The sequence below is a fragment of the Lontra canadensis genome, unplaced genomic scaffold, assembly GCF_010015895.1.
Source record: "Lontra canadensis isolate GAN:19392208 unplaced genomic scaffold, GSC_riverotter_1.0 scaffold163, whole genome shotgun sequence".
In the NCBI taxonomy this organism is placed as follows: domain Eukaryota; kingdom Metazoa; phylum Chordata; class Mammalia; order Carnivora; family Mustelidae; genus Lontra; species Lontra canadensis.
The window spans coordinates 2,233,269-2,257,943 of record NW_022631157.1 but is presented as its reverse complement, the minus strand read 5'-3'; the positions used below and the strand labels follow the sequence as shown (position 1 = coordinate 2,257,943).

The following is a 24,675-nucleotide window of genomic DNA, read 5'->3' as shown; positions in this document are numbered from 1 at the left end:
AGAGCTGGGACTCTGGAGTCTGCCTGCCTAGGTCTGAACCTCAGCTTTGCCAGGAACCAGTTGTGCCTCATCAAGCAAATTGCTTAACTTCTCTGTAACTCATCTGCAAAATGGTGATAACACCTCGTGGAATTGTTAATGAAGATTAAATGTGTTAGTGGAGTAGGAAAACACTCATAATAGGGCATGGTACGCAGTCAGTGATTTACAAATATGAAATAAATTGTGAAGAAAGTGACTTCCGTACACTTCCCTGAGCCCAAGTGTAGAGCCACGTGATGCCACACTGCAGCAAAACACAAGCCAGGGAATGGAGCTGTTGGCAGTGGAATTTACTGTTGGGATATTACAGATTGATTACTGTGTATTAAGTATATTGGATAGAGCTAAGAAGACAGATTGGAATCTAGAAGGCCCTGATGGAATTTTCCTCCAGAACACTGCTAGGAAGGAGCTCTACCATCACAAGACAAACTTCCTGCCTCCTCAACTGTGCTGGGTACATAGGGAGGTCTGAACAAAGTACTTTTGCCAGGAGATAACAGGATCCATCTTTTTTTTTTTTTTTTTTAAGATTTTATTTATTTATTTGACAGACAGGGATCACAAGTAGGCAGAGAGGCAGGCAGGGGTGTGGGGGGAGGGAAGCAGGCTCCCCACTGAGCAGAGAGCCCAATACAGGGCTCTATCTCAGGACCCCGGGATCATGACCCGAGCCGAAGGCAGAGGCTTAACCCACTGAGCCACCCAGGTGCCCCAAGGATCCATCTTTTATGTCTGTCAAAGGAGGAACTTGCCACACAGCCTCTCTCTACATCCCAGGACAGTTAAACACCCAGGGCCAGTGGGTAGAATATGACTGACATTGGGTGGAACCAAGAGGCTGGCTTCTGATTGGTAAGTTAGCCACAGTCCTGGGCAGGAGGCCAAGTCAGACTCGGGCTGGCATTGGTCCCACTCCTCAGATCCTTTTATCTTTGGCCTCTCACGTTTAAACCCAAAGTAATATCCATTGTCCACTCATACTTCATTTTTGTCTCCCATTCTGTCCAGGAAGACTTTTTCCTTCTCCTGTCAAGCCGGCTCTGGTGGAACGGAAAAGTCCAAAGCCTAGACACAGAGTAAATAGTTAATCTTGCCTTCCAGTGCACTTGCTCTTGGTTCATTGTTCAAACATCCATGTCCTCTGCATTGTCACATGGATGGGTCTCTAGAGGTCACGGATTCTGTTTGCTTGATTGGGCTTGAAGGTCTGTCACTCAGCACAATTACTTATTAAAAGACATTTGAAAACTAACCACGTTGAAAAGCAATTTTTCCACATAGTACCCTCATCTGTTAACACAGCATAATTTACAGGGTTGTGGAATCACTATGCTGTACCCTTGAAACTAATATAACATTGTGTGTCAAACTACACTCAAAAAAAAAAAAAATCCTCCACTCTGCAGTGTATAAATGCTTTATTTTACAGGTTCTCTTTAGCTTTTGGAAAAAGAACAAATATTTTAAGTATTGAAGTACTGGATACTTTTTATAACACTCAACAAGATAATAAAGACTGATTTTTGTCTAAAAAAGTCCTCACATATTGATAAGGTTGCATCCAGTTTTCTTTTTAATTTTCTTAAGCTCCTTTCAAATACAGATTGTAAAGAAAAAACCCTCAATTAAAAGATAATTGATACTGAGAAGCCTCACAGACCATCCTCCCCACACATGGTCTGAATTCCCTTAGGGAATGGGTAAGAGCCTGGGTTCTGGAGCCTACATTTCATCTCCAACACTTTGCTAGCTGGGCAAACATTGGGCAAGTTACAGAATCTCTCTGAAAACATAAACCTCATTTGCAAAATGGAGCTATCTCATAAGGCTCTTTTTTTTTTTCTTTTAAAGATTTTATTTATTTATTTGACAGACAGAGATCACAAGTAGGCAGAGAGGCAGGCAGAGAGACAGGAAGGGAAGCAAGCTCTCTGGTGAGCAGAGAGCCTGACTCGGGGCTCAATCCCAGGACCCTGAGATCATGACCTGAGCTGAAGGCAAAGGCTTTAACCCACTGAGCCCCCCAGGTACCCCCATAGGGCTCTTTTGATGATTAAATAAAATCCAGATAAAATACATTTATAACATTGTTTAACACATAGTTCAGGCTCACATATCACCGTTCACTGCATTTTTTAATTTGGAATTCATTTGCTGACATGTGTCATTTTTCCAAGGGCAAACTGATTAGCCTGCCCACTCAAACTCCAAAAGGCAAAAATGCATTTAATATGATGTTTTTAAAAATTTTTTTAAATATAGGGGCAGCGGGGTGGCTCAGCGGGTTAAAGCCTCTACCTTAGGCTCAGGTCATGATCTCAGGGTCCTGGGATCGAGCCCCGCATCGGGCTCTCTGCTCACCAGGGAGCCTGCTTCCTCCTATCTCTCTGCCTGCCTCTCTGCCTACTTGTGATCTTTGTCTGTCAAATAAATAAATAAAATCTTAAAAAAATTTTTTTTTAAATTTAACTTTTGATCACTGTAAAGACATTAAAACCTTGCAATATTGACCAGTGATTCTCAGAAATTTTTAGGCCACGGTCTATTCTGCAAAACAAAAAATTCCATAGAATAGTAAACCTATAATTTCTGTTTATTTCTGCAAAGAAATCATGACACTTAAATATATCCCAAGAAAATAATTCAAAGAAGAAAAATATACAAACCTATACATATTCTATTTAGAGGAACATTACACAACAGTTAAAAATGGAAAAGCATACAATTATAGGGGAAAAAATTAAGTATGGCATAAAATTATTGGAACTTTTGGGCACCTGGGTGGCTCAGTGGGTTAAGCCTCTGCCTTTGGCTCAGGTCATGATCTCAGGGTCCTGGGATCAAGCCCCCAAATTGGGCTCTCTGCTCAGCAGGGAGCCTGCTTCCCCCACTCTCTCTGCCTGCCTCTCTGCCTAATGTGATCTCTCTCTCTCTGTCAAATAAATAATTTTTTTAAAAAGATCATGAATTAATTTTTAGTACAACCATCTTTTGTAAAATGTCAAGGTTAACTTAATAATTATATTTTTAAAATAAAATTACCAGAAATATTTAAATTAAATAATTAATTTAATAATTATATATTTAAAATAAAATTACCAGAAACTGGGTGGCTCAGTTGTTGGGCGTCTGCCTTTGGCTCAGGTCATGATCCCAGGGTCCTGGGATTGAGCCCTACACCGTACTCCCTGCTCCCTTCCCCTCCCCGCCACTGTTTTCTCTCTCTCTCTCTCTCTCTCCTTCTCAAATAAATACATAAAATCTAAAAAAAATTAAAAAAAGAAATATTTAGAAGAATAGGAATGCTTTGAGACACTAATGTAGGATACCAAATTACTGAAGTCATTTAACAAGTATTTACTGTCCCCACCATGGGTGAGGCTCTCTGCTCAGCGCGAGGAGCACAGTAACGAACAACACTGTTTTAGTATAGACAAAGCAGTGCGTCTTTAGGCGCCCATCTCATCACCAGAATCCTCCAAATCATTCTCTGTACCCTTTCAAAAACCTCCGCAAGAAGTGACATCTCATCATCTAAATCTTTAGATGTGACTGTGTCGCATTCCTCTGGTAGTCTGCTCTTCCTACCCAACGGTGTTAACAGATGACCCCGGGGCCACACCATGCCTTAACCCAGCAAGCAGGCAAATATCCCTAGAGATCTCCTAAGGAAAAATACCATGGTTTTAGCCCGAGGGGCCTTCCTGATAACTCCTACTATTATCGGGTCTGCTTTGATCTGATCTAAACATGTTGTGCACCATTTTCAACAGAGATCTCCCTCTGGACAAGGTGGGCAGTGGGGGGCACACTACAGGGGAAGTAGACTGGATTCACGAAAGTACATGATGTGACAAAAAGCAAGGTGGCTGGGGTGGAGGGTGTGTGGGGGAGGATGACAGGAGATGGAACTAGAGGTGGGGAAGAGTAGAGGTAGGAACTGGAACTTTCTGCTGGAGGCACTGGGGAGCCCCCAGGGAGTTTGAAGTGGAGGAATGACATCTGATTTGTGTTCAGGGGAACTCATGTTAGCAGAATGAGAACAGATGGGAAGGGGGTTCTGACTAGAGACAGAGAGGCTCAAATCAGAATAATCTGTCAGAGAAGTGATTAGAGTCTGAACCACAGTAGATGCAGAGGGAAGCGGAGGGGCCCGGGAAAATTTGAGTAAGCAGAAGCCAGGGTCACAACTTGGTACTAATTGTCCAGAAGGTGGTGAAGAAAAGATCCTGGGGTAACTCTAAGACACTGTGTCCTGAACAAAGGTTTAAGGCTTTCTCCCCAGGAGATATTAATTTTGAAAAATAAAGGTGAAAAGACTCCCCTGAGCAGGGAGGGAAGACACAGTCCCGTAGTGCACCATCTCTCAGGGCCACGTTACCTTAAGTTGTGGAACGGGGTAATTGTAGATGGTGCGGGGACACTTGAAATGGTGGCCTCTGTAGCCAGAATGTTTTTCCCTTTTCCGTTTCTATCCTAATTAAGTCAGGATGAAAGCCTCAGTAAATCTATAACAGCCGTTAATCTCCTTCTGTGTGCGTGGGCATGTGCACGAGAGAGAGAGAGAGAGAGAGAGAGAGAGAGAGAACACATGCAAGCCGGCTCCAGAACAAGCCTAAGATTCAGAGCCTTATAGGACAGAACCAAGCCACTCACAATGTTTTGGTTTTCCATGAAACATATATTTAGGGTTACCCCTTTATTTAAGACACAGGACTCTGATGCCTATCTACATCATTTTTTTTAAGTTTCCTTTTGAAATGAATGTATCTGAAGGGGGTTAGTGAGTTGGTTTAGGAAAAAACATTCAGTAAAACATGGTGCAGGAGATAGGCAAGTGTGACAAGAATTGTGGCACATAAAAGACTGAAGCTTGGGAAACAGTGTCCTGAGAAAGCCTGTGGCTGGTTAGGAGGTAAACCCCAAATCAGAACAAATCTTCGCAAAACCCTCATTATAATTAAAGAAGACTCCTCTGGAAGGACACAAAATCACGCAGCACCTAGGGTTTTGGGTGGTTTTTTTTTCTCTTAATATTTTATTTTGAAGTAATCTCTTCACCCAATGTGGGGCTCAAACACACAAACCCCGAACTGAGCAATTACGAATGAGAATGAATTTGGGTTTGGGGCTGAGGGCTCAGGCGGCAGTGGGGAATGATGGAGCTGAGCATATAGGAAGGAAAATTCTCTCTTCCTGTCAAAAGCCCCAAGTGCCCCCAGGGAAGGGATTTTTCCTTTAACCACAGCAAAAGGGCCTGAGGTATCTCCAAGGAACAGCATTGTTGCTTTTCCTGGCTTGTTTCTGCAATCAGCTGGGAGATAAAGTCTTCAGATTAAACTTTTCCAGAAAAAAAAAATGTATTGGAGGGAGGAAAATTAAGGGACATAAAGATGTAATTGTATGAGAGGTTGCTGTGAGCCTAGGAAGGTGGTGGCTTCCTGGTTGGTAGGGGGTTTTTCTAGGAACCCAAAGCCCTGGACCCCAATAATGGGAACAGCCATGCCTCCCTCCAGTAGGTGCCTCTTCCCCAGAGGGTAAAGAGTGTCTGTGAGGTGGAAGGGAAGAGAGAGGGAGAGATAGACAGAGGTGGCCGTTGTTGCTAACATTACTTAAGAAAACATAAGCTTTTGAGAGAAACATCAGCAGAGAAGGTGAGAAGCTGCCACAGGAGTCCTCGGTGCTCTTCCCATGAGCCTTTGTGTCCCCATAGGAAGTCTTTCCAGCTTGATCCATTTGTGGATGATTTCTTCCCCCACATAGTATAGTTCCAAGTGAGAGGTCCTTCACTCATGGGCATTTCAGCTTCATTATTTCTATTCTAGAGGATTTTTCTTTGTTTCATTTGAGGAAGGGTACCACTTTCCACAGTGTCCTGGAAGGCTGATTTGCAGACCAAAAGCTCAAGACAAAAGCAAAGAAGCAGAGTACTAACCTTCATTCTCTACCTCTCTGATTCTTATGCTTCCCCTCTGGGTTGGAGAAATCACATGGTGAGGCAACAAACCCCATGCTCACAGAGGCTCCATTATTCAAACCACCAGATAGGATGGTATTTAACTAAAGCACCTCAAGATGCTAAAAACCCTAGGCTCTGAATTCTCAATCTTAGTACTTTGATTTTTTTTTTAATTTTTAAAATATTTTTTATTTTTTTAAAGATTTTATTTTTTTATTTATTTGACAGAGAAAGAGAGATCACAAGCAGGCAGAGAGAGGAAAGCAGGCTCCCTGCTGAGCAGAGAGCCCGATGTGGGGCTCGATCCCAGGACCCTGAGATCATGACCTGAGCTGAAGGCAGAGGCTTAAGTCACTGAGCCACTCAGTGCCCCTAAAGATTTTATTTATTTATGATAGATAGAGATAGTGAGAGAGGGAACACAAGGAGGGGGAGCTGGAGAGGGAGAAGCAGGGTTCCTGCTGAGAAGGGAGCCTGATGCGGGCTCAATTCCAGGACCCTGGGATCATGACTTGAGCTGAACGCAGACCCCCAAGGACTGAGCCACACAGGCGCCCCTCAGTCTTGGTACTTTTAAAGGGCAAACATCAAGGTGACTCTGGGTGAGAAGATAAAAGCTTCACGATGCAGGAAATGAGAACAGAGAGCCCTTTAAAGGTCAGCTGGCACAAAGAGAGAGGTCTTGTCCTTACTCAGACAACCCAAAGCCATTATACTATTCTCAACTGAGAACCGCTACCACCAACAACCAGAAAAGAAGAGTACCTCGTCGCTCTAGGGCTAGCTGTGTCCCATCAGTGGAAAGCCAGCTCCTGGCTCAACACAGGGCCTTATCAGAGGGTATTAAGGTTAGAGACTCAAGAGAGGAAAAACTGGGCCAGTCGCTGCTCTGCTAGCTGACCGGTCCTAGGCAAACCACTGACCCCTGCCTGGGCCTCTGTTTTTTTTTTGTTTGTTTGTTTTGTTTTTGTTTTTTTAAGACTTTATTCATTTATTTGACTGAGAGAGAGAGTGAGAGAGGGAATACAAGCAGGGACAGAGGGAGAAGCAGGCTCCCTGCTGAGCAGGGCTGGATCCCAGGACTCTGGGATCATGACCAGAGCCAAAGGCAGCCGCTTAACCAACTGAGCCACTTAGGCACCCCATGTTTTTAAAGTTATTTAAGTAATCTCTACACCCACCACAGGGCTTAATTCACAACTCCAAGATCAAGACTTGCAAACTCTACGGACTGAGTCAGTCCACCAGGTGCCCCAATCTGTACACTTTATGTATTTTTTTTCTTTTTATTTTTTAAAATTTTATTTATTTATTTATTTATTTATTTTTAAGATTTTATTTATTTGACAGAGATCACAAGTAGGCAGAGAGGCAGGCAGAGAGAGATTGGAGGAAGCAGGCTCCCTGCCGAGCAGAGAGCCCAATGCGGGGCTCGATCCCAGGACCCTCAGATCACGACCTGAGCCGAAGGCAGAGGCTTTAACCCACTGAGCCACCCAGGCGCCCCTATTTTTTTCTTTTTAAAGCTTTATTTATTTGTTTATTTGAGAGACAGAGAAATAGAAGGAGAGTGGGGGGAGGGGGAGGGAAAGAGAGTCTTTAAGCAGGCTGCCTGCCAAGGGAATAGGCCCATGTGGGGCTCTATCCCAGGAACCTGGCTGGGATCATGACCTGAGCCGAAATCAAGAGTTGGTTTCTCAACCAACTGAGCCACCCAGGGGTCACCCGATCCGTATACTTTAAATAAGTGAATTTAATAGTATGTAAATTATATCTCAACAAAGTAGTTAAGAAAAAGACATATCCTTTTTTTTTTTTTTACGTGGTTAAGACTGTGGTTAGGGTGCATATTTAGGTGCTAAAACTCTAAAGAGATTCAAGGAAGTGATTATTGTAAAAGTCAGATTCCTTTCAGGCAGAAGCAGGGTCATGGGACTGAGATAAGGCACATGAAGGAACTTCTATGGGGGCATAGGAAGGTTTTACTTCTTGACCTGAGGGGTAGTTAATAGGGGTGTTCAGAATAGGATAATTCATTATATTCCACATGTGTTTTACGGAGTTTTCTGTATCTGTTCTGTTACGTAATAAAATGGTTTTTAAAAACAGGGGAATTGAGTATGAAATGACATGCAGTGCTGGCCACACTGTAAGGGCCCCCCATGTCCCCGACCTCCTGGTATTCCTCCCCTTCCCTAATCCCTCCCTGTCGAGTGGCATGAGCAGGACCTGGGGCATGTTTCTAACAGAATAAGGCAAAAGCCACAGGATGTATGTGAGTATGTTTGTGTGATTACATTATGCAAGACCTAATGTTCGTTGGGGTGAGGATCTCCTCTTCCTCTTTGGCTCTGAGGATGTAAGCAGCCACGTTCCAGAGGCTCATGGGGTAGGGAACAAGGGTGGCCTGCAGCCAACAGCCGGCAAGAAACCGAGGCTGTCCATCTGGCAGCCCACAGGGCACTGAACGCCACCAACAACCATGTGAGTTTGGAAGAAGAGCCTTCCCCACTTGAACTACAGATGCCACCATGGCCCTGGGTGACCCCTTGACTACAGAGGGTGAGGTTGGTCGTCAGACTGTGCCTGGGGCACGGGAACGGAGCTAACAGCCGCGCGCTGTGTGAAACCTCTGCATTCGTGGTAGTAGTATTCCACAGCAATGGGTAACCTGCCCCCATGTTGGGGGGTTGGTCCCTAAAACCACTCCCAGGTTCAGCGATTCCCTAGAGGAACCCAGAGAGCTCAACAAAGCCATTGTAGTTTTGGCTACAGTTTATTACAGTAAAAGGATACAGATTAAAATCAGCGGGAGAAAAAGGCACATGGGACACAGGCCAAGAGACACCTACTCTCCTTCCCGGTGGAGTCACAAGGACAATGTGAATTCTCCTAGTGACAATGTACAAGGGGACTCCCAACCAGGGAAGCACCCCCCAGCCTTGGTGCCCAAGGCTTTTCCCGGAGGTGGGTCACAGGGGCATGCTTTAGTCTCCAGCCCCTCCAGAGGTCAAGCTGATATCTCCTGGCCCAAGGCCACGGGTAAACAACAACACTCTTATCAGCCAGGATACCCCAAGGGCTTAGGGGGTGCCTCCCAGGAGCCAGTCAAGGACCCATGCTCTCTCAGGAACGTGCAGTCTGCCCATCCCAGGCCTGCAGTTAGCCCTTTGCGGCGCACCCATTAACTCCGGAAGTGGGACTGTTGTCAACGGCCTGGTTTGAAAGGCCAGGACCACCAGGTTCTGACATCCAGGGAAACTTTACACATTTACTGGCCTTATAGTCAGAGCGTTTCCAGGATTTAAGCCATAGAGCCAAAAGGCAGGGTGCAGAGGAGAGGAGGCTGGGACCGGGCACTCATATATAAGCTTCTCCTGGTTAGCCACTGAATAGAAGGCAAGTTTCCCCTCCTCCAGGTCCAGCCAGATGCCCACCACCATAGGTCTGTCTGAGCCGAGGACAGTCTCCTCAACCATGTGCCATGCAGAGAGCTGGCCCGTCCCCTTCCACTCTATACAGCAGGAGTCGCTGGTCCTTCCCAGGATCTGGGTACGTTTCATCCCCCAGGAAGCCACCCCAACTGCCCAGTGGCTACAACGCTGAGTGTCCACTTCCCAGTACTGTCGCCCAGAAGAAAAGGCCTGGGAGCATAATGCCTGGCAGGTCACAAACCTCTCATGATTCCAGAGATGGGTCTGTGGGCAGTGAGACACAGTCACCGCCAGGCCATCCTTGGACACCGTTAGGCTGCAGGAGTGGCTGCGAAGGTCAAAGGTTGGACTGATGGCCCCTGAGGAACAGAACAAGGATATGATGGGCTCACTTTAAAAGCAAAATGCGGCTTTGGGCTTTTGGGTTTTGTTTTGTTTTGTTTTTAAAGATTTTATTTATTTATTTGAGAGACAACCAGAGTAGGAGCAGGGGGAGAGGAAGGGGGAGGGGAGAGGAACAGAGGGAGGCAGACTCCACTCTGAACAGGGACCTTGATGTAGGGGGGCTCCATCCCAGAACCCTAGGATCCTGACCTGAGTTGAAAGCAGTCACTTAGCTGACTGAGCCACCCAGGCACCCCACAAAAAGGCAGCTTTGTATCTTTGGGTGTGATAAAGTTTTACTCACACTGGCATTAAAACTGGTAGGTCCACTTGCAGCTTTCTGTACACATCCCTGGTGCTGTTCTCATCACAATACCCCTTTTCCATCTTAATATTTACTTCCCCATTAGGCCTCTTTCAGGAAGCTGTCTCAGCATAGCCTGGAATTTGGGAGTCTTCAATCCCATTTGTCTTGGTAATCAGATCCCCTTGTGAGCCAGGGAACAGGCCCAGCAGCAGGGAGGGGGACTGGCAGGCCCAGCCCAAGTGTCCGCAGCCCACATACTTACACTGAGCAAACCGGGAGGCCCTCTTGGGGGCTGGGTGGCTCTGGCCAGGCAGCAGGCATGAAGCGGAATGGGGAGCTTCCTGGAGTTCCACTAAGGGTTTCAGAAAACCAGGAAGGGGAAAAAGTGGCATCAAAAGAACAAATAAATAAATAAACAAACAAAAGGCAAATACAAGGGTACCCAAACGTCATGGTCAGGGAACACGGCTTGTCTGCTTCATCAAATTTCCTCACACATTTTTTTAGGGGCAGACTTGGATCAGGCACAACTCCCAGCTCAGGTATGTGCAGACTCATGTTCTCACCATAGACTTTTTTTTTTTTAACTGCCTCTTTTCCCCATAAGCTCTAACCTCCTTGCCGGTAGAGACCTTGTTCATATTTATGTTCCAAGCACCAAGCAGAGTGCCAGCTACATAGGAAGTAAGTGTGAGGTGCCTATCTATCAAATAAATTACACTTCCAGGGGATCACAGCACCCTAACACCCAGAATACCCACGACCACCGCCCCTTCCCCTCCATCAGTGCTTTATTTAAACTGTTAACTTCCATAAGTAAATTCTGAATGGGCACTCAAGAAACTAATACAAACGGTTAACTGAGACAGGGCAACAGGAAAATGGGACAAGGGTGGGAAAGAGACCTTCACTGTATGCTTTTATATTGTTTTGATTTCTGAATTTAAATTTTCTTTTTTTTTTTTTTTAAGATTTTATTTATTTATTTGTGAGAGAGAGAGAGAGAGAGAGACAAGAGCATGTGTACAAGCAGGTGGTGGGGCAGGCAGAGGGAGAAGCAGGCTTCCTGCTGAGCGAGGAGTCCAAGGAGGGACCCGATCCCAAGACCCTGGGATCATGACCTGAGCCGAAGGCAGCTGCTTAACCAACTGAGCCACCCAGCCACCCCTGAATTTAAAATTTCAAATTTAACCCCAAAATCTAAAAATAATTTATTTATTTATTTATTTATTTATTTATTTTAAAGATTTTTTTATTTATTTATTCGACATACAGAGATCACAAGTAGGCAGAGAGAGAGAAGAGCAGAGAGCAGAGAGCCCAATGCAGGGCTTGATCCCAGGACCCCGGAATCATGACCTGAGCTAAAGGCAGAGGTTTTAACGCACTTGAGCCACCCAGGTGCCCCTTAAAGATTTTATTTCTTAGTATTCTTGGCACCCAATGTGGAGCTTAAACTCACAACCCTGGGTTCAAGAGTGGCATTCTCTACTGACTGAGCCAGCTAGGCACCCCTAAATATTGATCTTAAATTTGTTTAAGCAACTAAGATCACTAAGGAAACTAGTCTAAATTTAGGGGCGCACAGGAGCCAAGAGGGCATGTATTTCTCAGGTTTTGGAACAACTAATAAACCGTGCTCTAACTTGATTCCTTGAGAAACCTTTCCCAAGAGATATTATTTCTCCACCTAAATAAAAAATAACTTTTTAAGCAGAGCAACATCATTTAAACATAAAAATAGTTATAAGCAATATGTCTCTAAAGTATATAAAGCTGGCAGTGGCGAGAGGAGGCAGAAAGGAGGGAGCCCAGAGCTTGTATCTGAGGGTCTGGTGTGAATAGGGTTATAATACAGAACCTCCGAAGTCAGGACAGAGAGGTTTTTCTCCGCATTGTTACTGTTACTATTAGCATACCCACCAGAGATGACATTTTAACAGAACTTATCAAGGACAATTTACAAAGTAACATGCTTTGTAAACAAAGACATTTAATAGTTAAACATAAAAAGCAGTCTGTTTCTGAATCTCCTCAGAGCAGCAAAATCAGGTCTAGGTTCTGGATATAGAGGTCTTAGAAAATGAGTTTCTACCTTTAAAAAGCCTAGGTGACATCATACCTCTAGCCATATCCAAAACATATATCCAGGCACAAAAACACCTCCGCCCACCCCGTCCTCATTAACAATAGCATAGGGATAACACAGCTGGGCTCTGGGATCCTAGCCCCAAAATTCAAAGCCATTCTAAAAATAACAAGTCAGGAAATGACAGGTGTTGGAGAGGATGCAGAGAAAGGGGAACCCTCCTACACTGTTGGTGGGAATGCAAGCTGGTGCAGCCACTCTGGAAAACAGTATGGCGGTTCCTCAAAAAGTTGAAAATAGAGCTATCCTACGACCCAGCAGTTGCACTGCTGGGTATTTACCCTAAAAATACAAGTGTAGGGATCCGAAGGGGTTTATGCACCCAAATGTTTATAGCAGCAAAGTCCACAACAGCCAAACTATGGAAAGAACCTAGATGTCCATCAACAGAAGAATGGATAAAGAAGATGTGGTGTATATTTATAGTGGAATACTATGCAGCCATCAAAACCCCCCGAAATCTTGCCATCTGCAATAACATAATTGGAACTAGAGGGTATTATGCTAAGTGAAATAAGTCAACCAGAGAAAGACAATTATCGATCTTTCTGATATGAGGAATTTGAGAGGCAGGGCGGGGGGTTGTGGTGGGGAGGGAGGGAAAAAAATGAACCAAGATGGGATCAGGAGGGGGACAAACTATAAGAGACTCTTAATCTCAGGAAAAAAACTGAGGGTTGCTGGGGGGTGAGGGGCAGGGATAGGATGGCTGGGTTATGGACATTGGGGAGGGTATGTGCTATGGTGAGTGCTGTGAATTGTATAAGACTGATGATTCACAGGGGCGTCTGGGTGGCTCAGTGGGTTAAAGCCTCTGCCTTAGGCTCAGGTCATGATCCCAGTGTCCTGGGATCGAGCCCCACATCAGGCTCTCTGCTCCGCGGGGAGCCTGCCTCCTCCTCTCTCTCTCTCTGCCTGCCTCTCTCTGCCTACTTGTGATCTCTGTCTGTCAAATGAATAAATAAAATCTTAAAAAAAAAAAAAAAAAGACTGATGATTCACAGACCTGTGCCCCTGGGGCAAATAATACATTATAAGTTAATTTAAAAAAAACCCCACAAAGCCATTTGTCATTGTTTTGGTCATTTCCTCCAACTTCCATATTTAATCCTTTTTTTTTTTTAAGATTTTATTTTTTTATTTATTTGAGAGAATGAGAGAGAGAGGAAGAGAAGGCGGGTAGGGTCAGAGGGAGAAGCAGACTCCCTGTTGAACAGGGAGCCCGATGTGGTACTCGATCCTAGGACTGCAGGAGCATGGCCTGAGCTGAAGACAGTTGCTTTACCAACTGAGCCACCCAGGCGCCCAAATCCTCTTTCACCCAGTAAAACCAACTCACCCTGCATCTGTTCTTCGAGGGACTCGTTCCATGTGAAGTTTTCCCGTAATTTTTTCTGGATTTCTTCTAGGTCATGCAGAACGTCTCTTGTTTTTCTCTCAGGTGTATTGGAAGTCATTGGTTTTGAAGAAGCCAAGGAAAGGTCCATCTCACCAGAAGAAGACTATTGATCGATCATTAAAAACAAATTAAATAATTAAAGTCTCCTAAGTTGTTCATCAAATAATATATTCTAATTCTGCCATCTATAATTTCTACCTCCTCACAGATTTTTAAAAACATAATTAGGCCCTCAAACTATATGCCTTGAAAGCAGTTTGGAAGAACACATCATGCAGGAAAAATATTAAAGGGGTGGTAATTTCTGGGTGGTAGGGTTATGGAAGATGTTCCTTTGTTTTCTTTAAACTGCTATGCATTTTCTAGTATTTTCTATAATGAATATAGATTTCTTAGGTAATATCCAAAAAAGTAGTAAAATTTGCAAGCCCATCCTCTAGGGGCTTTATAAAATAAATAATACAGACAGTCACTAAGATCAGCTACAGAGGCCAGAATAATCTTCCCCGGAAGGTTATCATTCTATTACCTCTCCTCTCAAGAGCCCGCATAGACATCTGGCTGGGCATCCAGGCTCTCCCAGCTCTCTGGGGCTGCCAGCATATGCTCCCTGACTTTCTTTAACCTCGGGTCCTGTTATTCCCCAACAGAGCCTCTCATCTGCTCCCACCTTGCCACCTTCGGCCCCTGACATTCCTTCCCAACTCTGCATACTCAATTTTCCACTTTTCTTACCAAGAGTAAAGTAGCAGGCATCACGGACAGAGTACTTCCCGTGGCTCACTTCTAATTTGTATAACAACCTTCCCAGGTAAGGTGGTTATCCCCCTCTTGCAAAAGAAGTTAGAGCTCACAAGAGTGAACTAAATCCCTACAGTGAATTTTATCATCCTGCATTTTCCCACCGCTTGAGCACTTATTCAGACCAGAGCTGTTTTAGTCCTCACATCAGATGAATGCAACGTCAAGTGTGAGAGTCAGACTCTCAGGCTTTCCTCCCCGCAACAGCCTGCAGCCCTTGAAGACTCCTGGGTATTGGCTGAGCACTTACTATGTGGCAAGCCCCTTTAGAGGCCTGGAGATACAAGAGTGAACAAAAGAACGAAAGTCATCAAGGTCTCTACCCTAATGAAGGTTAGAGTCTCAGGCAGGGGAAGAGGGAAAACAGACATGAATAAATGATGGCGCCCGTCCTTATCAAGTTGCAAGCTGTGGTAACTGCTGCAGGTGGAATCGTAAGAGCCTCTAATAACAGGACTTGTTCGAGGAAATCAGTGAAGGTTTCTCCAGGAAAGTGATGATCCAGCTGGGGTCTGAAGGATGACCAGGGGTTATCTAGGTGACAGGGCGAAAGAAGAATATTCCTCGGAGTGCACCCTGTGGTGGAAAGAAGCAGGACATCCTAGAGGGACTGACAGGGGCCAGAGTGGCTGTGGCTTGAAGCGGGGGCAGACAGGGAGGGAGTCCTACAGGGCCCTGTAGGATTTGGGCCTTAATCCCACACAAGCGGATGTCACTGGAGATGTTGTAAATCAGATTTATGTTTGAGATGGTCACTCTGACAACCATGAGGAGAGCAGACCAGTGGGAACAGAGTGAAGTAATTAACTATTGCAGCAATCCAGGCAAGAAATGATCAGAGGCTTGGGACGCCTGAGTGGCTCAGTCCTTCAAGCGGCTGCCTTCCGCTCAGGTCACGGTCTCAGGGTCCTGGGATGGAGCCCTGCCTCCTCGGGCCTCCTGCTCTGTGGGGGGCCTGCTTCTCCCTCTGCCTCTGCTCCTCCCACCCATGGCTTGTGTTCTCTCTCTTACTCACTCTCTCTTAAATAAATAAATAAAATCTTAAATTTAAAAAAAAATGATCAGAGGCTTGGATCACAGACATCTCCAAGGATCTCAAGAGTAGTAAATAGGTTCTGGGGATGTTTAGGCCGGTGAGGGAGGGGGTGACATGATTCCCAGGTTGTGCCCTTAGAAGGATCACAGGGCCAGTCACAGGAACTCCCAGAGGAGAAACAGTTTGGGAAGTGCCTTTGAGAAAGCAAGAGGGAAAGGTGAGAAGGAAGATAGCAGACCACAGCTCAGAGAGGGGTCCAGGCTGGAGCCGTGCCTGTGGATGGGGCAGTAATTAAAGCCATGGTGTGGGGAAAACCACTCAGCAGGAAAGAGAAAGGGATGTACCCCTCAGCCTTGAGGGATTTGGGCATTTTGTTGCTGAGGAGAGGAAAAGAGAGAGAGCCTGCAAGACAGATGGGGACGGAGCAGCCAGAGAAAGAGGGGAAGGTCAGAAGACCCCGGTCCCAGAAGCTTAAGGAAAAGAAAGCTTCAGGAATGAGGATGTGGTCAAAGGCCGAGGAAAGGTCAGTGAAAATGGAGACTAGACTGTCTGCAGGATTTGCACAGACGTCCCTGGGGAATCTCAGAGCTGGTTAGATGCAGAGATAAGGATGGAAACCTGGCCCACCGGAAGCTCCCCTACCTCACCTCAAGCATCGCACTTCCGGTCATCCAAGTGTGACAGTAAGAAATGGTAAAAGATGAAGACTTATTGCATCCTTCAACTCCCAACATATTTCCGTGGCTCCAGCTGGAAGCTGTCCCTAGCCCCGTCCCCGGCACACGCCTTCCTGCTTTCCCCTCCGGGCTGAGCCTACCATGCTCATGCTCAGGGTGCTCCTGTCATTGTCTGGTCCAGATTCAGGGACGTCCCTTTGACTCTGAAGACTCTTGACAATGTCTACGAGCTGTTCTGCCAACTCTGCCAGCTCGCGCACAACTTCTATGATTCTCTTCTGTGCCGCGGCCTTTAAAAGAAGAAAGCAGAACCCAGAGCTGGACCTAGGACCCAGCTCTCGATAGAGGGGGCTATCAACACTGCATAAAGGAAGCAAGCAACAGAGTGACAAAAATGTCCAAAGGACAAGGAGGGGGATGTCCCAGAGCTTTTGCATGCCTGCTGACTGTCTGGTAGCTGTAATAGGGAACCAGAGCCCATCCCCAGGCTGGGGGGCAGGGGGTGAAAATGAAGCCTAAAGGGATCCGTGGGCTCATTCTGAACAGAAGTCAGAGCAGAGATGCTGACCGGGGGGTACGCATCAGGAGTCCCACAGTCTTCCTCCGACTGAGCCAGCCAGGCACCCCTACATCTTGCCCATTTAAAGGGACCCTCAGACTAGAGAGACACACAACCCCACTTAAAGACCTTGATCTGCTCGGCTGCCTGGCTGGGAGTGGAAGTTCGGCAGCCAACATTCTGGCAACAACTTCCAGACCTGGTGGCACTCATCAGAGGAAGGTGGGGACCAGACTTCAATGGTGAACACTGCATTCCCTCCAAAAGGGGTTCTATACAGAGTCACAGAAATACAATGCGTTCATCAACCAACTGTCAATAAACCAGAGTTTTTATAACTTTGTTTTGACGTTTTACATTTTTAAAATCATGCTAGGACCTCAAAAACTGGAATTGACCCAGGACCTTCAGTATCTCTAAGAAGTCTGATATCCCTCAAAGCAGCATGTGTTCTGGAAGCCATAATTGGGCTACTTTAGAGAGGGAGGTAGCCGACCACTGGTAACACCATTTGCTCTTAAATTTCCAGGCCCCACTCCTAAATATTCGGGTGGCTGGAACTAAAGAAAGGAGCCCTTATCCTGGCGCTGGGGCAAATTAAAAACTTAAAAGAATAAGTACATTGTTTTTTCTATTCATTAAAGGAATGCACACTCATTGCAGTGAGTTTAGATCAGAGACATCTCCAAAGAGCTCAAGAGTAGTAAATAGGTTCTGGGGATGTTTAGGCCGGTGCGAAGCATGAGGGGCACCTGCATGGCTTAGTTGGTTAAGCATCTGATTTCAGCTCAGGTCATGATGTCAGGGTTCTGGGATCGAGCCCCGCGTCAGACTCTCTGCTGAGTGGTGGGGGGACCTGCTTGTCCCTCTCCCTCTGCTCCTCCCCCTGCTCGTTCTCTCTCTCTCAAATAAATAAATAAACTCTAAAAAAACTGCAGAGCATGAGAAAGAGGGAATGTTTTAAATCATCCAATATCCTGCCGTCTAAAAACAATCGTTTTTACTTAACAGCCAATGGGAAGTATATTCAATCACCTTAAGCAACATTAGCGAAGAGTTTTAAAGACCTGAGGGATGATGTTGTATTTATAACAAAAAAGAAGAAAACAATTTTAACCATTATTATAAAAAAATGGAAGTAACCGATAAGTCCCATCAGAAGGTGAATGGATAGATCATGGTACATTTGTGTAATGGAATATTTTTCAGAAATAAAAAGAAATGGGCTACCAAGCCACAAACCATAATTTTGTTTAGTGAAAGAACAGTACCCAGAAAGTGCAGAAATTGTATGATTCTAACTATATGACATTCTGGAAAAAACAAAACAAAACAAAACTAAAGAGACAGTAAAAAGATCAGCAGTTGCCAGGGATGGGGGTGAAGGTACAAAGAGGTGGACCACAGGGGATTTTCAGGGCAGTAAAACTGTATGACACCGTAACTGTAGCTGCATGAGGTCATGCGTTTGTTAAAACCTATAGAACTGTAGAGGAGAGGTGCCTGGGTGGCTCAGTGGGTTAAGCCTCTGCCTTCTGCTCAGGTCATGATCTCAGGGTCCTGGGATCGAGCCCCGCATCAGGCTCTCTGCTCGGCAGGGAGCCTGCTTCCGCCTTCTCTCTGCGGGCCTCTCTGCCTACTTGTGATCTCTCTCTAATAAATAAATAAAATCTTTTTAAAAAAGTGATCAAAAAAAAAAAAAAGAACTGTACAACACAGAGTGAACCCTAATATCAACTGTGGGTTTTAGTTTCAATTGGCAATAATCACGCCTTGGACAAACCTCATTGGCTACGATACAGCCGCTATGCAAAACTCAACTATGGAGTTTGGTAAATAATGTATTAATATTGATTCATCAGTTGCAACAAATGTAACACACTAATGGAAGATGCTAATAATAGGGCAAACTGTGTGGGGCATATGGGGACTTGCCATGCTATCTGCTCAATCTTCTGTAAACTTAGAACTACTCTAAAGAATAAACTCAATTAACTAAAACAACAAAAAAAAAGAGGATATAACCTGGTTATTCAATGTGACCTCAACTCTCTTTAAGAATATTACGGGGTGGGGGGCCCTGGGTGGCTTAGTAGTTAAGGGTCCGCCTTCAGCTCAGGTCATGATCCCAGGCTGGGATTCAGCCCCATATTGGGCTCCCTGCTTAGCGGGAAGCCTGATTCTCCCTCTCCCACTCCCTCTGCTTGTGTTTCCTCTCTGGCTGTGTTTCTGTGTATCAAATAAGTAAATAAAATCTTAAAAAAAAAAAAAAAGAATATTACGGGAGGAATGCCTGGTGGCTCAGTCAGTTAAGTAGCTGTCTTAGACTCAGGCCATGATACTAGGGTCCTGGTATTGAGCCCGCATCAGGCTCCTTGCTCAGTGGGGAGCCTGCTCCTCCCTCTGCCTTTGCCTGCTGCTCCCCCTGCTTGTGCCCTCTCTCGCTCTGATAAATAAATTAAAAACAAACAAATAAATAAGTAAATCTTTTAAAAAAAGAGGAATAAGAAAGATCTCAAATCAATCACTGAAATTTATACCTTAAGGAACTAGGGGATAAAAGGGCAAACAAAACCCAAAGCTAACCAATAATAAAAATTATTGGACATAAATAAAATGGAGAATGTAAAAACAATAGAGAGAATCAATAAAGCAAAAGTTGGTTCTTTGAAAAAAATCAACAAACTCGATGAATCTTTAGCTTGACTGATAAAGAAAAAGAGAGGATGGGAATGCAAGCTGGTGTAGCCACTCTGGAAAACAGCATGGAGGTTCCTCAAAAAGTTGAAAATAGAGCTATCCTACGACCCAGTAGTCGCACTACTGGGTGTTTACCCCAAAGATATAAATGTCCTGATCTGAAGGGGCACGTGCACCCGAATGTTTATAGCAGCAATGTCCACAATAGCCAAACTATGGAAGGAACCTAGATGTACACTGACAGATAAATGGATAAAGAAGATGTGGCGCATGCGCGCGCGCGCACACACACACACACACACACACACACACACTGGAATACTATGCAGCCATCAAAATTTGAAATCTTACCATTTGCAACAACATGGATGGAACTAGAGGGTATTATGCTAAGTGAAATGAGTTAATCAGAGAAAGACAATTATTATATGGTCTCACTGATATGAGGAATTTAAGAAACAAGGCAGAGGATCATGGGGGAAGAGAGGAAAAAATGAAACAGGACAAAACTGGAGAGGGAGACAAACTATAAGAGACTCTTAACCTTCGGAAACAAACTGAGGGTTGCTGGGGGGATAGGGTGACTGAGTGATGGACAATGGGGAGGTATATGTTGTGGTGAGTGCTGGGAGTTGTGTATGACTGATGAATCATAGACCTATACCCCTGAAACAAATAATATATTATATATTAATTTTTAAAAGAAGAAGAAATGGGGGGAAAAAGAGAGAGGGAGACATGAATAACTAAAATCAGAAAGAAAGTAAACTGAAGACATCACACCTGACCTCACAGAATAAAATTTAAAAGACTATTATGAACTTTGTATGCCAACACATTAGATAACTTACCTGAAATGGATAAATTCCTAGAAACACAAATAACCTAAACTGACTCAAAAAGAAATAGAAAATTGCAACAGAGGTATAACAAATAAAGAGATTGAATCAGTAACTAAAACCCCAACAAAGAAAAGTCCAGGGCCAGATGGCTTCACTGGTGAATTCTACCAAATACTTAAAGAAGAATTAACACCAATCCTTCTCAAACTCTTCCATATCATTGAAGAGGATGGAACACTTCCTAACTCCTCAGTGAGGCCAGCATTACCCTGATGCCAAAGCTAGATAAACACATCACAAGAAAATTTACAGACACTTTGGAGGGGAGAGAGGTGGGGGGATGGGTGAGCCTGGTGGTGGGTATTAAGGAGGGCATGTATTGCATGGAGCATTGGGTGTGGTGCATAAACAATGAATCTTTGAACACTGAAAAAATAAAAGAAAATTTTTTAAAAAAGGAAAATTACAGACCAATATCCCTTATGAATATTGATATAGAAATCCTTAACAAAATACTAGCAAGCTAAACCCAACAGCATATTAAAAGGATAACACAGCATGACGAAGTGGAATTTATCCCAAGAATGGAAGGTGGTTCAATTTAAGAAAAAACAACCAATCTGATACACTATAATAACAGAATGAAGGAAACACACACACACATACACACACAATCATTTCAATTGATGCAGAAAAGGCATTTGACAAAAAAATCTTACACCTTTCATGATAAACAACAACATACACACACTCAGAAAACCAGGAATAGAAAGGAACTTCCTCAACACAATGAAGGGAATTTATGAAAAACCCACAATTAACATCATACTTCATGGTAAAAGATTGAAAGATTTCTGCCTAAGATAGGGAACAAAACAAGCATGCCTGATGTCAGTTCTGCTACCCAACATTGTACTGGAAATTTTAGCCAGATTAATTAAACAAGAAATAAAAGGCATCCCAATTGGAAAAGTAGTAGGATGATCTCTAGTCACATAGGACATGACCTTATAAATAAAATCCGAAAGAATCCACAAGAAAGCTACTAGAGCAAGTAAATGAATTCAGCAAAGTTGAAGGGCACAAGATCAGCACCCAAAAGGAAGTGTGTTTTTATACACCTGCAGTGAACTAGCCAAAAAGGAAATTAAGGAAGCAATTCCATTTTTAGCAACACCTAAACGAGTAAAATGTCTAGGAATAAATTAAACCAAGGAGATGAAAGGACTTTTATTTTTGGAACCTACAGAAACTTTTTGGAACTAAAAGAAATTAAAAAGACCTAAATACATGCAAAAATATTTAACATTTTGGGGGATAAGACTTAATATTGCTAAAGATGTCATGCCCAAGACGACCTATATATTCAATGCAATCCCTCTCCAAATTCCAACAGCCTCCTTTGCAGAATGGTAACATCATCTTCAAATTCATATGGAATTGCAGGGGCCCTGAAGAGCCAAAACAATCTTTTTTTTTTTTTTTAAGATTTTATTTATTTATTTGAGAGAGACACAGTGAGAGAGAGCATGATCGAGGAGAGAAGGTCAGAGGGAGAAGCAGACTCCCCGTGGAGCTGGAAGCCCTATGTGAGACTCGATCCCGAGACTCCCAGATCATGACCTGAGCCGAAGGCAGTCGTCCAACCAACTGAGCCACCCAGGGGTCCCGAGCCAAAACAATCCTGAAAAAGAAGAACACAGTCAGATGGACTCAGAATTTCTGATTTCAAAATTTACTATGACGCTATAGTAATCAAAACAATGTGGGACTGACCTAAGGATAAACCAAAAAACCGAAGGAATAGAATTAGGGAGTCCAGAAATAAGCCTATTCATCTATGGCCAACCGACCTTTTTTTTTTTTTTTTTTTTTTTTTTTTAAGGCAGAGAGGCAGGCAGAGAGAGAGAGAGGGAGAAAGCAGGTTTCCTGCTGAGCAGAGAGTCCGATGCAGGGCTCGATCCCAGGACCCTGAGACCATGACCTAAGCCGAAGGCAGAGGCTTAACCCCCTGAGTCACCCAGGCGCCTGCCAACTAACTTTTTATAAGGATGCTGAATCCACTCACTGGAGAACAGTCTCTTCGACAAACGGTGCTGGGACAGCTAGATTTCCACATGCAAAAGAGTAAAGTTGGACCCCTACCTCATGCCATATAGAAACATTAACCCAAAATAAATCACCAATCTAAATATAAGACTTATTACCATAAAACTCTTTTTTTTTTAAATTTTATTTATTTGGCAGAGATCACAAGTTGGCAGAGAGGCAGGCAGAGAGAAAGGAAGAAGCAGGCCCCCCTGCTAAGCAGAGAGCCTGATCCCAGGACCCTGGGATCATGACCTGAGCCTAAGGCAGAGGCTTTAACCCACTGAGCCACCCAGGCGCCCCTACCATAAAACTCTTAAGAGAAAATATGGGGGAAAATCTTCATGATCTCAGAATTCGGCACTGGATTTAGATATGACTCCAGAAGCAAGAGAAATAAAAGAAACAGATAAACGGGACATCAGTAGAACTTAAAATTCTTAGGCATCAAAGGACACCAAAGTAAAAGGTAACTCATAAGTAAAAGGCAACCCATAAGATGGGGGAATATATTTGCAAGCCATATATATGATAAGGGTTTAGTATCCAGAATTTATAAAGAGTTCCTAAAACTCAACAAGAAAGGGCACCTGGGTGGCTCAGTCAGTTAAGTAGTGCCCTGGGCTCAGATCCTGATCCCAGGGTCCTGGAATCCAGTCCCCACATTAGGCTCTGCAGGGAGTTTGCTTCTCCCTCTTCCCCTCCTCCCATTCATTTCCTCAATCTCTATCTCAAATAAATAAATAAAATGTTAAAAAAAAAAACCTCAACAAGAAAAAGACAACCCCATTTTTAAAAAGTCAAAGGACCTGAATAAACATTTCTCTCATGAAGATATAAAAATGAGCAATAAGCACATGAAAAGGTAGTCAGTCAACACCATCAATCCTCAGGGAAATGCAGATCAAAACCGCAGTCGCAAAGCACTTCACTCCTAATGGGAAGGCTATCCTAAAAAACAAAGTGGTAGGGGGGAGGAATCAAAATAACATGAATAGTAAGTATTGGCAAGGATGTGGAAAAGTCGGCAACTCCAATTCTGCTGGTGGAAATGTAAAATGTCGTAGATGCTATGGAAAATGGTTTAGCTGTGTTCCACAGTATGCTGAACATAGAACTCCTATACCACTCACCGAGTCCACTCCTAGGTTATTTCCCCGAAAGAACTGAAAAGAACTTGGTTACTTGCACACCAATGTTGACTGCATCGCTCACAGTCACCAGAAAGGCGGAAACAATCCTAATGCCCACCAGTGTATGAATAAACCAATGTGGTACATCCGTACAATGGGACAGTATTCAGCCACAAAAGGGAATAAAATTCAGGTGCATGCTACAACATGAATGAACCCTGAAAACATTACGGTAAGTGGAAGAAGGCAGACACAAAGGGACAAATATTATAGGATTCCACTTATATGAAATATCTAGAGTAGGGAAATCAGGGAGACAGAAAACTGACTGGAGGTTACCAGGGGCTGCAGGGAGTTGGAATGAGAAGTTACTGCATAATCGGTGCAGAGTGAGAGCTGCACATCACTGAGAATATAACGAATGGCACTAAATTGTACACATAAAAACGGCTGAAATGGCTAATTTTGTGCTCTATCTTACCCCAGTGTAAGAACGTTCAAAGAGACAGCGGTAAGACTGGAAAGGAGTGGGAACGTGCCAAGGAGCAGCCAGGCTGGTGGGATGTCAGGAAACTGGGGTTCCCCACCCCCCGCTTCTTCATACTTAGGCCAACTCTCCCAAGAGCTCGAGTGCACAGAGTGACAGCGGTCCCGCGAGACAGCAGGCAAGCCGGGGCAGTGGGGCAGAGCGGGGACCGCGCGCACGCGCGGGCGCGGTGGGGAGCGAGGGCAGCACGTTGCACCTCCCTACCGGCAACTGGGCGGTGCGACGCGGGTGTGCAGGCGCAGGCGCGGGGCCAAGGGCGCGTCCCTGGGCGGGGCCGGGGGCGGGGTCGGGATCAGGACCCGCCCCCAGCTCGCGCAGCGCCCGGCTGTACTTGTCCACCAGCTCCTGCAGCAGCGTGTTCTTCCGCAGGTGCAGCGGCGCCGGGGTGCTCTCCCGGCAGGTGGGGCAGGAGCGCCGGGGGCTGGCGCTGCCCGCGGCCCACAGGCCCTTCAGGCAGTCGCGGCAGAAGCTGTGGCCGCAGGGCAGCGTGGCGGGCCTGGTAAGCAGCCCTTGACAGATGATGCAGCCCAGATCGTCCTCGGCCAGCCACACGGGGACGGCCAGGCGGGTGTCCATACCCGCAATAGTGGCCAGGCCGCGCCGCCGGGCGCCGGG

The 24,675-nt window shown here is 44.9% G+C and overlaps 1 protein-coding gene across 1 annotated transcript; it reads right to left on the bottom strand.

The window, feature by feature from the left end:
• Nucleotides 1-8,980: 8,980 nt before the first annotated feature.
• RNF135 (ring finger protein 135) lies at nt 8,981-24,675 on the bottom strand (the record flags this gene model as incomplete). Its single annotated transcript, XM_032845399.1, has 5 exons — nt 8,981-9,797; nt 10,392-10,481; nt 13,618-13,780; nt 16,332-16,481; nt 24,265-24,675. Coding segments are annotated over 5 exons (1,344 nt in total), but the record flags the coding sequence as incomplete, so codon positions are not given.